This window comes from Trematomus bernacchii, unplaced genomic scaffold (assembly GCF_902827165.1).
Source record: "Trematomus bernacchii unplaced genomic scaffold, fTreBer1.1, whole genome shotgun sequence".
Taxonomy (NCBI): domain Eukaryota; kingdom Metazoa; phylum Chordata; class Actinopteri; order Perciformes; family Nototheniidae; genus Trematomus; species Trematomus bernacchii.
The window spans coordinates 1,987,373-2,003,477 of record NW_022987409.1 but is presented as its reverse complement, the minus strand read 5'-3'; the positions used below and the strand labels follow the sequence as shown (position 1 = coordinate 2,003,477).

The 16,105-nt window shown below is 39.9% G+C and overlaps 1 protein-coding gene and 1 non-coding gene across 3 annotated transcripts in view; both read left to right on the top strand.

Annotated features, from left to right (window-relative positions):
- The first annotated feature begins 390 nt into the window (after window positions 1-390).
- trnaw-cca lies at window positions 391-462 on the top strand. The gene has a single exon. It is a non-coding gene; the product is annotated as a tRNA-Trp (tRNA).
- Window positions 463-4,599: 4,137 nt separating this feature from the next.
- The window catches only part of macrod1 (mono-ADP ribosylhydrolase 1), a 110,559-nt gene continuing 99,053 nt past the window's right edge, over window positions 4,600-16,105 (top strand). Inside the window, exons 1-3 of one of the 2 annotated variants that reach the window (XM_034139008.1) lie at window positions 4,600-5,131; window positions 6,157-6,255; window positions 6,975-7,082. In XM_034139008.1, coding sequence (XP_033994899.1) covers window positions 4,732-5,131; window positions 6,157-6,255; window positions 6,975-7,082 — 607 coding nt within the window. In that variant the 5' untranslated portion in view covers window positions 4,600-4,731. The remainder of the gene's footprint in view (window positions 5,132-6,156; window positions 6,256-6,974; window positions 7,083-16,105) is intronic. The other variant, XM_034138997.1, reaches the window with a different exon arrangement.

Below are 16,105 nucleotides of genomic sequence, written 5' to 3'. Positions count from 1 at the left end.
AGTTCAATTTTGTCTTCTGGCCCCCCCCCACTAAAGTTTGACTTGGCAGAGTGTTTTGGTCCACCATACCCAAACTGTAACAGACTCTGTGCGCCAAGGGTAGCGCGTCTGGCACTCCAGATCAGACGGCATGCGGTGTTCAAAATCACGTCAGGGTCAACATTTGTGTTTCATCAAAGGATGCGGCTCTCATTTCAAGACTAAATGAAGGCCTTCAAACCTGAAAACCTCCAATAAATGCTATCCAGAGTGTATTATAGGACTCTGCGGTTCAATGGTAGCGCTTTTAAGATTAGAACTTTCTCATCGTCAATCGGGTCAGTTTTCGATTGTGTTCTTCCGAGCAGTCTACGTGGGTCTAATAAACAGACCACTGCCTCATGCACATCAGACTCTGTGGCGCAACGGTAGCGCGTCTGACTCCAGATCAGAAGGTTGCGTGTTCAAATCACGTCAGGGTCAATCTTTCTGTTGCGCCTTTGTTTAATGTCCGTGTAGGTGTAGATTACATAAATTACATTGACTATGCGAGAATATTTAAATTTGACGAATATCACACTTAGAGATCTCGAAAATGTCAAACAATTTATTGTAACTTAACAAAAAGGACTGACTACCAATTTAAATGTCAGTTAAAGAAATACTTTCAAACATTAGTAGTGGCATGGAAAAGTAAACAACAGTTGTTTAACAGGCTTGTTTTGTAGTATTAAAATGTTTAAAGTTTACATTAACAGTATTAATCACCATATACAGAGACTGTTAGATAGAATACGCCAGCATGTGATGCCATAAAGTAAGCATTATCAGGTTCATTTGGTTTTAAGATTGGAATTTAGTTTGACATGTTTGAAAAAAATAATTGTACAGGATGTTTGCTCTTTAGGGCTGAAGAAGGTTATTGATACAGTATGCAAATAAGGTAACAATTGTGAGTCATTGCATTGAACCTGGGACAGACAGACAGACAGACAGACAAAAAGACAGACAAACAATCAGACAGACTGAATGAAAGACAGACAGAGGGACTGAGACCTACGTGTCTTTTCCACCAGCTTCAGGATGACCCCTCCAACGTGGAGGTCAGAGGCCACGCTGAGGGTGACAGGTGGCACGTCAGACCCCAGGTCCTCCACCGTGACTAACAGGTCCCACGCCGCCATACCGGGCGAAAAAGGCCTGGCATATAGACAGAAAGGAGAAGAAACCAGAAAAGTCAAACACTTGTTATCAAAAGCTGGCCAACAAGTGCATTAAAAGCTCAGACAAAACAGGCAAGGAAAATGGAGAACAACTTAATTTACCGGTGAGGTTACTTTATTATGAGTTTTTTTCTCCAACACTTTGATGAAACTGCCAACACCCTTTTTTAAATATACAACATCATGTTAGGCGACAAAGCAATTGTTTTAGGGACCTGTGCATGTCATGAGCAGTGGCGGCGCCAGGGTATGACTGGGGTAGGCTACAGCCATACCAAGAAATGGCTTAGCCCCACCTCAGCCCCACCATGAAAAATGATGTTAAAGTAAGCAAAATAAAGTCCGTCAACTCGAGTAAATTGCACAGACAGCAGTTAGTAAGATTGATTTCAGTAGCCACTTGTCTGGAAATACCGAAGACTAGAAACAGTTTTGAAAACTTTTGTCACGTAGTGATCATCTTCTGAATAAAACATCTTTGATAATGTCTTCTGGCCAATCAGAATCACGATAACGGCGTGGTGTTGTTACAGGAAGTCCCGACGGAGAATACTTTTGCTGTAGTACATCTCACATCGATACAACATTACGTGTTGATTTAATAAGACCCCACGGTTTGATGATTGATAGGTGTGGGCTGTCTTTCATTTTGACACACAGAACAATGGGGGCTATCCACCCTTATCCACAATGTAAAGTAATTCACACAGCCTCTTTCCTCTTCTCTGTGAGGAGCAGCACTGCTGCAGCAGGTTCAGCTTTCAGAACAAAGTAACAAAACAAAAATGGCATTCATTTTTTTTTTAAATGTGTAGTAATATATGTATGTATTTTTCTTCTCAAGAGAGTACCAGAATGTGTATTTTGTGTTAGTATTTCAAAAAATCTCCTGGGGGAGAATCCCCCAGACCCCTCTGCAGGGGTTGGGTTTTCAGCATGTCAACTCTTTCACCTGTGGGGAAATTGCAGGATTGGCTCCAGGTCGCCCTTTTTGTTTACTACAAGACATTGCAAATACTGACTTGAGCCCCACCACTGTATGGGTTAGCCCTACCATAGATTACCCAACAAAAATACTCTGGAGCCGCCACTGGTCATGAGTAAGAAATATGCACTTTAAAGCATTATTTAATTGTTAAAATTCCTGATAAAAAGACATTTAAAAACAAGAACACAACAATATATGCTAAGAAATGCACAAGAATACGATTTTTGTATAGAACTTGATTGATCTGATAATCAAAACCCTGCCTTAAATTTACAAAGTATTTCAGACATAAATGAGACCTAGATGACCTGTCAATCACACAGCCTCTCAACTTAAAAAAAAAAGGTTTTCATCATAGTTCAGTATGATACTGAGTAACACACACACACACACACACACACACACACATACACACACACACACACACACACACACACACACTCAACGAAGGGTGCGTTGATCCTGGCAACATGTCCAGTTTGATGAGCACTTCCTGTTTCTAACTTGAACAATCACCAGTGACACACACTTCCGCTTACTGACCCGCCCAATAGGAGACGTTCATCCAATGCCAATACAGAGACCCACTGCATGTGTATGAAAGTGTAAGCCCATCTTAAATATATTACATTAAAGGATTAAACGGTTCATCTTTGCTCAATGTATAGGTAACTTTAAAGAATTGAATCACAGACAATGACATAACAAAGACTAGATGACATGCCTGCAACCCTCCTTACTTCTTTTGAAGGCCTTGACTTTCTTCATGTTTTTGTATATAAGTTCTGAACCACGACCACTTCCACTTCCCTTTTTCACATTATATTTTGTTGAGCTTGTTACTTAATAAATTACGCAACATTTAAATATTGTATAAACAAGCATAACGTGTACACATGAAGCCTTAATGACCTCTCTGTCCTCATGCTTTTTCCCTTTCTCTCACATCACACACACAAATTGAAAGAAAAATACCGTCAGTCTCCTCTGTCCAAAGTTTTAAGATGTGGAAACTGGTGGGACTCTTGTGCCTCTTTCACACCTCTGAAGAAGTTCACCCAGGTTTTCTGAGAACAATTTTCAGCAGTATCGTTCCCCTCTCGGGCTGGGTAGGTTGTGGTCTGTGTAGCTGAGTCTGCGCTGCTTGTGTCACTTCTGTCAAGAAAGGCTTGTTCCTTTTTTTGTCAGTTTCCGCCAGGCGGAAATGTGAAAAGAGCTCAAGTTTTGACTGACAGACAGGCAGATAGTGAGTGCTGCATAAAAGGCAATGTGTGTGTATGTGTGTGTTTTTGTGTGTGCTCAATATTAGATGCTAAAAAGACAGACAACACATATTATTGCTCTCCTTAGTTTGGCTATTTCTCTTTAGCCTCCATTTTATGGGATGGAAGAACACAGACAATAGATTGATTATTGGTAAAGATTGTGTATGTTGCATATAAGCAATGAGTAGTGTTAACGTGAGTATCAGTTTTTTTAAATGCCTTTTCAGATGCAAAATAAAGAATAAACAGGAAATTGTTTAGCCCATCAAAACAGCAATTAAATAGTTTCCGAAACTGAGAGCAGGCATAACGAGCTAGGCAACTAAGTAATAATAATAATAATAATAATAATACAAATAATAATATTTCCCCAGCAAATGTTGTTTTTTTAATATGCTATACTAGGATTTTTTTTGCAAATTCTCTTTATTTATCAACTATTGTATTGGCTGATATTTTAATTGAGATTTTGAAGAATAGAAGTGAAGGAGGCTTTTAAGCCTTTATAAAAATATGTTTCTTGCAAACACAGTCGAGTATACATTTAAATAAATAAATAATGATAACAATGACATTAAATAATAATGACAACTAAATCTTTAAAATGTAAACTTCGATTATAAACATTTATAATGAAAAAAAGGTAAATGTTATTTTGAAATCCCTGTACAGTTTGTTGTTTAGTTGTTATTTTCCTTTTACGTAGCCTATGTAAAATGTACACAACATACTCTTCCATTTGACCTCTGAATGTTTATAATGGTGAAATAAATGCGTACCAATTCTGGTTGCGCAAATGATATAGAGTTCAATAACTTATATTTGGATAAATACAAATCTATTGAACATATCATTTTGATGTGTACTTCTTTAATCTAGATAGGAGGCGTGGATGTGTGGTCGTTGGCTTCCGCCTCCCCACTTCATCGGAGTCGGGGGTTTACATTCCATGTGAGATTAACATAGAGCTGCACTTGTCACATTGTAGCATACATTTTCACTGGTAATAATATGAACTCTTAAATACCGGCCTAGATATCGTACTTCGTTCAATGACACGATACAAAGCAGTTTTGTGGTTAACGAAAACCTACAAGCACCCCTTATAAATGGTGCATTCCACATGTGGAAGTCCAAAACAAAAATGGCAAATGAGCTCGAACCTAACCAACGTTCAACTGCTAACACCGAAACCGAAACCTAACCCAGGTGTGTCTGACACTGATCCTTGTAAAGCTTCGTAACACGAACCGAGCCCCCTCGGCGTCACTCAGGCATGGCACTTCAAATATCAGCTCTATTTTCATATATGAGAGCCTCACGGTGCACTACTCTGTCCCGTGTCCGTGCTGACTTCCAGGCAGCCGGTGTCAGGTTTAAACACGGTGTAACTCCTGGAAGCCCCCCAGGTCCTGCTCGCGGCCATATTAACGCTGCTCTCCGAGCTGAAAAGTTTTCCACAACACCGACAACAGCAGCAATTTGGAGGTCCAGCCAGGTAAAGGCTTCCTCCTCACCCCGAGGGAAAGGAGGCTGGCTGGGGAAAGTAGCCCTCGGTGCCGTGCTGGGAGTAAGCACATTTGCTCTGGTCCAGTCTCTCCACACCGGAACAGTCAACGCCATGGCCCGCAAACTTAACCTGAACTCCGCTGATGGAGACTGGAAGGAGACCAAGGGTGAGACTCTTCAACCAAGAAAGAGAGGATTTTAATGTAATATTTACAATAGCTACCGTGCAATGTGCTTTGTCAACAAACTAAAGAGACACATGTGTGCTGTCACATGACCAAAACACACCTCCAACTGTCGCTGGCTGATAGATATAGACCTAGTTTAGTTTATTTGCATTATAAAAATACACACAATGAAACCCCCCCAGTGATTAAAGTGCAGGAGAGGAAGTCCTGAATGGCTTTTTCACATTCATCTTCCCCTAATTTAACAAATAAAAAATGGCATTAGGCTTACTCATCAATGACGACAAACAATCAACATTTCAAACAAAAAACACACCAAATAATATGTACAAAACACACAAGTAAGCATACACTGTAAAAGAAAATATAGAATGAAAACAGACCAAACAATATAAACCCTGGAATAAAATATGTAGAACCAACAACATCATCCTATTTTGAATATCAGTTCAAGATAAAATGAAATATTTCTTTAATTGTGTCCTTAAAAAAAACGGAATTATAAGTTATTTGGTAAAATATGATGTAGCTTACCTCAGTTCTCAAATGCCTAAAACAAGCGATCAAGCAGTCAAACAAAAATGTTTAACGAAAAAGAGTACAATTATTTAGGCATAATATTTTGTGTTTTGCTATGTCAAAGTGGAGCTTGTAGCCTACTATAACGTCAATAGGCCTATACTGTTTATGCACAATAAATAAAAGATGAATGAATGAAGAAATCTATACTTCAACAACTGACTTTAGCGCAAAGCCTGTTTTAAAGAACATTTCATTGTGTTAAAATAATATCATAGTACACCACATGCTTCAGGTTTTGCTGTAGGAATCGTTTATTGGGGGTATACATGAGCTTTTTTGTTTTATTCTTCATAAAGCTTTTTTTCAGTCTGGTATTCCTGAAGTACCATGTACTCTGTTTCTTAAAATACATAACAAGAGTATTTTATATCTAGCTCACAGGTTATTTTCTTCCTGTCCTCTCCTTTATTTTTCTCTTTCAGACTGCTTGCTGTCTCTGTCTGTGACGGACAGGCGTGAGCACTACAGGACGTCTGACTTTGTGCCACTGCACGACATCTCAGTGTGGACTCCCACTGCAGGTCAGACACCCGACATCAGTCACAGTCTCTGTCAGGTTCATTCAGGGTTGGGTGGTAGTGCCAGCGAGAATTTAACAGAGGGATGCAGCATGAATAGTAGCATTATCAGATATTTGGCCACATCACACCAAAAGCATTTAAAAATGATTAATAGCAACATATAAACAGATGGAAATGTCTTTTATAGAAAATGTAATATTGTCATATGTAACAAGTCAAGAAAATGAAGCACACACAATGTAAAAGATGAATATACAGACATACTGTAAGATGACATTTCATGTAAATATATCATCACACCTTGGAAGTAGGTGAAGTTTGAAATCCCTGCTTTACTCAAATGTTTTGGAATATATTAGTTGACTCTATTCAGTAAAGATTTTCTAAAATGTTTTACTTTAATGAATAGTGGAATGGCGTTATGGTGTGATCTAAATCCTGCTCAGGAGGATTACAACATTAATTATTAAATTAATGTTGTATACCTTTCATTTTCTTTTTAACTCTGTAGACCCATAAGACATAATGGTCAGACATAATGACAAATAGAATCCTATTCTATAACTTAGCTTAACACTTGAGATATCACTATTGTAAGAATTGTAGTTGTTTTGGTCAACTATAGGATCAATATTTATAGACGTATCATTTCAAGTTTACCAGGTAAATAAAACTGATCCACAAACTGACTGTACTGTATGTTTGTGTCAAATCTTTAGGCGGTTCTGAAAAAACAGTTTACCCGAGGAATAAAAAGTTGGACAACAAGATTTCCCTCTACAGTGGGGACATCACCAAGCTGGAGATAGATGCGATTGTTAATGCAGGTATGTGGTGTGTAAAGGAGTGTGTTTATAGGGTGATCCGTTCGGAGATTAGACATCCAACATGTCTCCATTTATCTATTTTTTTCCCCACACAATTGAATAAAAATGAAAAAAACAAGAGAAAACATGTTTTAATTTACTCTTTTTGCAACAAAAGTAAAAGCAATCAGCAGGCAATAAGCAACAGACACAGGAACAACTACATGAAGAAGAAAGCCAACCAGTCGGGAATATGCAAAGATGATAGAGTAAAGAATAGCTTAGTGCTTAACTAAGCTAAGCCCCAAGTTTGTTTGTGCATCAATGTGGACGTAAGGTATATCATTTCAGCAAAAAATAATTGAGGGCTGTTTGTGCTCATTATTGGTATAATATTTTCTCAGTGTGTGGGACAGCTACAGCTTCTTTACGGTTACCAACAGGTTTTCTACTGTGATGTTTTTTTTTAGGCAATGTTCACACAGTAAACATGAAAACCAGAACAACTGCAACAAACAAACTGCATGTTTGAGTGAGTTTTGCTTGTGTTGTATTAATGGTCACTTCTCACCAGAGTCATTGTTATGTCAACTGTGGATGTAGTATCCTTTAGCCATTTGTATTGTGGACACTACATCTTTTATCGCAACCAAGCAAAACTCAAACATTTTTTTGCATTAACAGAGGACAAGTAATTATAATAATAATAAAAGAACAGCCGTAAAAACTAAGCTGCCTAACAGAAAAAAAGCTGATGCTCAATTCTAGTAAAAACAAAGTGTTAGTCTTACCTCATACATTTTGATTAAAGGACTCAAATGATCTTCACACATTTTGTAGTCTTTGCCCACATAATACACTTCCTCCCAGAAGTTATTGTTTCCAGCACTTACGACAAGGATAAGACTCTTTTTCCGGTCACCATTAGATGGAGCCAAATGCCAGTTCATTCACTGAAGACCTTTTCCCACGGGGCTGTTGGGACATGTGGGGGAAATCTAATCTGTGTCTTGGCACAGACAGTGCGTCGGGGGAGAGTGAAGAAGGCCAGCATGCCTAAATGATGCTTGATAATGATGCTTTAGCAGAAAATGATAGATCTTCACTGGCAGCTGACTGTCAGCAGGTGTGCACTGTGCCAGTGTGCCAGCCTTCAGTGAATATGTTGATCTTTCACTCTCATTTAGGGCATTACTGCAGCTAGTGTTTTGTCGTGTGCTTGCGAGCATTCGTGCATCTGCCTGCAAATGTTAAAGTAATTACGTGTGTGTGTACATACGGTAAGTGATTGTAATTTGTCTCTTGTGTGGCTGTGAGAGGCGACTTTGTGTGGCACTGTGGGTTTTACAAGAGCTTTTTACAGAGTCGCACGATGCAAAGTAGCATGGAATTAACAAGAGGAACTAGTAAAGTGTCATTTAGCAGAGAGGACGAGGCAAGGTGAGGGAGGAAGTCTGAAAAGACACAATGCCGGAGGAAACATGACTAAGAGACAGAGTGGAGAGAGTCCAGCTCACAGACTCACAAAAAGCGAGGGGAGAGTCTGGAAGAGTGAAGAGAAGAAGATAGAAGAGACGTAGTGAAAGGACACGGGCTAGTATTTAAATCTCAGACTGCATTGCCATGGCAACAGGCAGGTACAGGGTACCCACAAAGGGGTTTTGGGCAGCAGAGTTCTATAATCCTTTTTCTGTCCGACTGGCTGGCCAGCTGACTGTCTCTGTAGTCATTTTGTTGACTAAGCGACTGACCTTTTCATTTGATGACTAACTGATTGACTAAGAGGCTTCAATGATGTCAGTCGCACTTAAAGCGATATGACAATAAAGTAGAAGGAGACAAGAGAAGAGACATCGAGAGCCAAGAGAACAATTAGAAAAGAGACAGTTAGTTTTGCTCAATAATACAATTGCTTGCAAGCTTATTCTCCTGTTGCAGATCTAACATCCAAGCATCAGCATTAGAAAAGCAGACAAATCAGCGCCTGTGGTTTTTGACATACGGAGGGGAGTGTAGTGGATTTCTTTCTGGCTGCTATGAGAGGCCTTGAAGAATAATTTAGCCCATAACACAGCAAACATTCAATTGAAGCCAACTGTGGCCAATTATACGCTATACTTGTAGACTGGATGGGAGGGCATCTTCCAGGCCTGACTGGGGATTAGCAATTGACTGCAGGCACAAGAACACACAGATATAGAAGTGGATACATGCAGATACAGACAGACAGAGAAACACTGGAGACCTGGGAATAAACAGGTGGAAACTAAGTAATATGCTGCTTCGCCCTGGCTACGGTTGCATGGTTTAATAAAGATGTCTTGTGTTTTTTCTTCATCACATTTCCTTAACCTCAATGGAAACCGTCTTGTGGTCAAGAAAAGATGTGAAGGAGATTCTATAAGGATTTCAGTTACATTACATTACATTGCATTTAGCTGACGCTTTTATCCAAAGCGACTTACAATAAGTGCATTCGACCAAGAAGATACAAACTTGAAGAAAACAGAATCATATAAGTACATCAGGTTTCATAGAGCCAAAACATTTCAAGAGCTGCTCAACTGGCTTTAGATAAGCCAGTCCTTTGTTAGTATATAAGTGCTTTGTTAGTAATTGTATTGCTCGAAGTGGAGTCAAAAGAGATGAGTTTTCAGTCTGCGCCGGAAGATGTGTAAGCTTTCTGCCGTCCTGATTTCAATGGGGAGCTCATTCCACCATTGTGGAGCCAGGATAGCAAACCGACGTGTTTTTGCTGATGGGAACTTGGGTTCCCCTCGCAGTGTGGGTGCAGTGAGCCGTTTGGCTGATGCAGAGCGGAGTGCACGTGCTGGGGTGTATGGTTTAACCATGTCCTGGATGTAGGAAGGGCCAGATCCATTCGCAGCATGGTACGCAAGTACCATTGTCTTGAAGTGGATTCTAGCAGTTACTGGAAGCCAGTGAAGGGAGCGGAGGAGTGGCGTGGTGTGGGAACATTTTGGAAGGTTGAAGACCAGACGAGCCGCTGCATTCTGGATGAGCTGCAGAGGTCGGATGGCACATGCAGGTAGACCAGCCAGGAGGGAGTTGCAGTAGTCTAGGCGTGAGATGACAAGAGCCTGGACCAGAAGTTGGGTCAGGAGGGGACGTATCCTCCTGATGTTGTAAAGAGTGTATCTGCAGCAGCGGGTTGTAGCAGCAATGTTTGCAGTGAAGGACAGGTTGTTATCTAGGGTCACACCCAGATTCCTTGCAGTCTGAGTCGGGGAAACAACAGAGGGGCCGATGTTGATTGTTAGGTCAAGAGTGGGACAATCTTTTCCCGGAAGGAAAAGCAGTTCAGTCTTGTCAAGGTTGAGCTTGAGGTAGTGAGCCTTCGAGTCTATTGTAATGCACTATTTGAGACAAGTGTCCGACTTAGCCCTAGTTACAGAAGTTTTAAGATTATTCTACTGCAGTATCCCCTTGTAAAGCACTCAGTATTTGTACAATTGTTTAGTTAAAGAGAACCCTTAGAAGCAGATGTTTCAGTTTTTAAGATTTCTGAAAAAATAAGTTACCCAGATTTCTGCCTGAGAAACAGGTTATTTGAGCTGTTCTGAGATTTGAAAAACACAATTTTAGCTAGAATAACTACAGAACAATTATACAGAGTAGAATAAATGGAGCAGAGAGGTCTATGAACAAAAATATAACTTTACAGAGATTACTGAGTCAGCAGGAGAGTCCTTATCTGGTCAAGATAGCACACTGTTCTTCTCATTATAACTGTGACTGGCACGTTTTAAAGTCCACTAAAAGGATCTGCACGTACACGAGGCTAGACAAGTAGCCCACAAGAAATCCTTTCCAATACAGAATCACACCTTCTAAGAAGGATGTTTTCAATTTATCCCTTGTGCTGCGATTTAAAGACAATTAAACAGCAATTGTTTCAATGTTGCCACTGCAAGGAATTGTGGGACGACATTATCTGTTTTCTTCTGGTAAAGGATGGTCCTGTGTATCCTTTGCTTAAGGAGATAAGAAAGGAAGCATTGGAGGAGCTTCCCTTAGCATTTAGAAATGTAACTATCTCTTATCATGGCTTCCACTTAGAGGAACTTTTCTTTTCCAAAAAATACTTTTCGAACGCAGCCCACCTTCCTTCCTTCCTTCCATCCTTTCTTGCTTCCTTACTTCCTTCCCTCCTTCCCTCAGTCAGCACTGATTGATCAGGTGAAGAGGGCGTTGCAGGGAGAATGGGCGGTTGCTGTTTGTCGTTTGTGTCGCTCTCAATAAAGATCGGATATACAGTAACTCTCCACTCCTCCCCCTTCTCCTCCTCTTCTCCTCCCTCCCTCCTTCCTTCCACACTTTTACAGCCGCTGGCTCCTGCCCACTCCTATAAAACACTACAAACATAAAAACCCACAAGCACTTAAGAGCCATCCTGGTGAGGAAGGGGGGGGGGGGGATATTGGGGGGAGGAGACGGCGGGCAGAAACATCCTCCTCTTTACACCCCTCAATCACTCCGTCCGGAGAAGGAGAGAGAGATGGAGGGGAGGATATATTGTCTCTGATGGGCTAGCTGATTAAGATGGATTGCACGATGAAATGTCTTTGGAGTGATGAGTTCTTGGAGTGTGTGTAAGTGTGTGTGTGTGGGCTCCACGTCTCTGCAACTAACTTTGCATTAAAACCTTTTTTCAAATTGATTAAATGCAAATTTGCTTAGCTCTACTGAGCTGCAGTTTCTCTCGCAAAAGTTTTATTCCTCATTTCCATTCCAGTACTTACTCTCAGCTGCCGTCGTCTTTATTGTGTTTGACATTAAATGCCATTTATTTTGGCCTACCTCTTTCCCCGCGTTGAATTGCAATTTAATTAAAAAAGATTTAAAAACTGGACAAGTTCTCTCAGTATCTTTTGTGTAATATCCTTTTTTTACATGAACAAACTCTGTGTGAGAGAGTAATGCAGTGTTAGTCTGCTGATAAATCTTTCAGACTAGACCATAAGAAACTGTCCCTAAAATTAAGCTGTGCAACGTAAAGTGATACATAATAATCTGCTCCTATCTCAGTCTTTAGAGTCTGAACCACCTGTCATCAACACTTCTGCTTCCTGAGTGTGTGCGATAGTGTGTGTGTGATTATACAGGACTGAACCCTTTGCGCATATGCTTTGATTTAATGACCAGATTACATACATGTATGTCTTCATGTTAACACCTGCTTGTGCCAGAAATGAACATCACATATGTCCCTCAGTCTATGAATGTGCAGGGGTGGTGCATGCGTGCTGTACTTTTGAGTGCAGGTGTCCTATCATGTTGTGTGTGTGTGTGCACGAGATGGGGTCTCCAGGTTTTTCTCTGCAGGTCAGAGATAAAGCTGTTGGATGGCGCTGGAAACCCACTCACTGTGGCAACAGTTGAGAGATACAAGATTAGAGCCAATGGTTTTCCTGGCCTGCCTGGTGACAGACAGGATGAGAGAGAGATATAGTGTGAAATGTACTGTAACTTCCTCACAGATAAGAAACCTAGAAAGAAAGCTGCACGGATGAGGGGACGGATAGCAGAGACGGTATGTTGATGGACAGGAAGGAAAAAAGGCCAGAAAAGCATGAGGCAGGTGAAGCAACACTTTATCTCACCTGCATGTGCAACTGAATGCAGCACATTAACATCAGTGTGGCATCTTTGTCAAATTTAAAAAGGATATTTATGCGTCACAAGGACAAGCATTTCTTCAGAGAAGCTACGCACAAACAAGCAGGTCACTATGACTAATGGTAGACTGAAAAAGTTCAAACCTAAAAGCCTGTGGATCAAATAATCAGCAGTGATGGAAGAAATATTCTGATCCTCTATTTAAGTAAAAGTACTAATATCACACTGTGAAAATACTTTACTACAAGTAGTTGTGCATTCAAATAAATGTAAGTATAATCTGCAAAATATATTTAAATTATCAAAAATAAAAGTAGTCATATGCTCAGTGTTTTAATATTTTAATAAATGTTTCTGGAATAATTTGACTGTTGCATTAATGTTATTTTACTGCTTTGTGACAATGCATTTTCCAGTTGATCCAACTTGTTATTTAAATCGTTTATTAAGAACTGGGAGAAACATAAACAAACATTTAATATCTATTCTTTATCAATGTAGTTACTTGATAACAATGCCATTTACCTTATGACGAATAAATGTAATATGTTGCATTCCTTATTTAAGACAATAAAAGAAACTGGTAAAAAAATGCAAATGTAAATGAATATGAAATACAGTTAATCAATTAACGAACAAGATTGACATTTTTTTAAGAAAGCTTGAAATCACAATTTAAAAAAAATGAGGCATTTATTCCCTTCCTTCGGTTGTTCAGGAACATTTTCCACACACTCGTGTCAAGCAGTTTGTTTTAGGAACGTGGATTTCTTTTTTTTCTGAAACAATTTTATACTTTCTTCCTTGGCTCACCATCTTTAGAACATCCTCCACAGTATTTCTTGACTGCTTGACAGATGTGTTACGCCTGCCTCGTTGGTGACTCTTGGTGCATGAGTTGTCGAGTGATAGTGCCTCGCTGCCTCGCTCAGCTTGTTCTAGTGGCACAAGTGAATGTGTTAAACGCTTATCCTTCAAGTCAACTCACATTTTTCACATGTACATTTTTGTTAAAATGGTTCTATAATGATCGATAAGTAGAAGGCCAAAAACAATATTGATCAACTATATTAATAACTGACTTATTGTTTGAGGGATTTCTTGAACAAAGTGCCAAACATTCTCTGATTACAGCCTCTCAAATTCAACATTTTAAAGTTTATAAGCTGAAAAGGGTTTATTGTATATTTGACAATAGCCAATCTTAGGTCACAGGCTCCTCCAAGAGTGCCACATACTGAAGATATGAAAAGTAAAAAGAGATCAAATATGAAGAAAATGTGGCTAAACAAATGCAAGTCAAAATCTCCTTTTCTTCGTCTTTTAAAATAAATTGAATTTCTGAAGGTTCTGGACGTTAGTGGAAATGACACGCCTAATCTGTACATCACTTTGGCTTCTCCTGCATGGTATTCAAAGCTTTCACATTATCTCCCTTTATATACAATGTAAAGATGGATTGATCGGATATCAATACAAATGTAATAGGAAACAAATACATCTTGAACTGAAGATAATATCAGTAGAGCTGAAACCTTTAAATATAAACGTAATGATGCATTATTACAAAACACTATATGCGGATGGGTGTGTGGGATCAGCATTCATTATTGAACATCAGTGTTTTTTGAGCTTGGATGCTTCCATCGGGTGCAATATAAATTCAACCCAGCGGTGGAACATCTTTTATTGATTCCAGAGAAGGCTGTGGTTGATGATGACTGATAGCTGTAGTGGGGGTTAGTTATGAGGATTTAGGGTCGTAGAGGATGAGCAAGATGAGGGCATTGGTGCATGAACGAGTACACTCAGACAGCAGGACATCATCTAGAACAGCTGGAGGAAAAAGGTGGGAGAGATGTGCTCACTGATCCTGTATGGTGAATTTAAGAGGATAAACCGGGGGGACCCTTGGTCCTGCAGGTAAAGACCCCTTACAAGAGCATTACCCTACAGTGGCAGAGCGTCACAGTCCTTCTGCAAGGCTTCACTGATTCTTAGCTGGCTTTGTCAGAAGAGCTTAACACTAGCGCCAAAATCAGCCTGGCAGACCTACGGGCTTTCGCCACTGTGCTAGAGTGTGTATGGAAGATTGTCAGGCTTGACTTGTTGGTGTAAATTGCTACAAAGCGACTAAAATAGTTTTTCAGATCTTACCTGAGCTGCCTTTTCCTCATTTGACTGGGGGTAATAGAGGACATGGATTGGAAATCTTTGCATGCTTAACCACTTTATAAGGGATTTTCCAGCATCAGGCCAGGGATTAAGTGATTTTTGTCACAGATCTACTTTGAATGCCACAGTATCTACTCCAGTCTCAGTGCCTAAGCTTTTGATAGTCTGTTTGTTTTAAGTATGTACATCATGTAGCCCTTATTAGAGGAGAATCAAGTTGTAGCCAGCTGTAGAATCTTTGTCTTGCCTGAGGAATTAATGTTTTCAAGGCTGCTTGTCACCCTTAGATAGCTGCCACTTTTTCATCAAGTCACTTATCCAAGGTTTTAATCAGCAGGGACGTGTTGTTATGATCCAGCCAGCCTCCCTGTTAGCGACGAGGTTCAGGGGAGGTGATGAAAAGCCCAGAACAGAGACTGTCGAGGCCCCAGAGGCCCTCACAGGGTGTGCTCTCGATGTCTCTCTGTGCTGCAGCTACCCTACATCCACCCTAGAGCTCTTGTCAGCTCCTCTTAGGACAGGCTCCTATTACAAGATGCAAAATGTCACACCAAGTTTGCTATCGCAGACAGATATCTTACATGTTTGTGTGCTCTAAGAAAGCCTCAAAACAGATGCTTTAAAGTTTGCCTGACTGTATTTATCTGTGTGTGTTTTGATGCATACGGGACTTTTAAATTAAAGCAAGATGAAATAAAAATCTCTGCAGACCTTTCTTCTTTTTTACGAATTAATTTCCTCCACCGAGGATGTTTATGTTTTCTGCTCATATTGTCTGTCTGTTTGTTTGTCTTTCTGCTGACAGCAGGATTATATAAAAACGACTGGCCCAGTTTTCTTGATTGAAGAATGAAGCATAGTTAAAGGTATAACGTTATATTTTATAGCGGATCAAAATCACCAATGTGATATATGCATTATGTTTTACTTTCGTGAACATTGCAAGATTTGGTGTTTGTGCTGCATTCATTTAGTGTCGGAATAATCTGAAAAATGTGTTGCCTTCTGGGAAAATCACTTCAAAGGTTTTCCTCGAGTTGAATACAACAACACGAAAACAATTATCAACCTGCTGTTTATACACATGTACACACCAAGTTCAAAATAATTACTTCCCAACTCAAAAAGGGAGCATGTGAATACACCCTTGGCCTTGGTGGAGGTCTGCACTCTAAGGCCATTATGGTTTAAGGTTGTGTTGTTTACTCGTAAAGTATAATGGGTTGAAA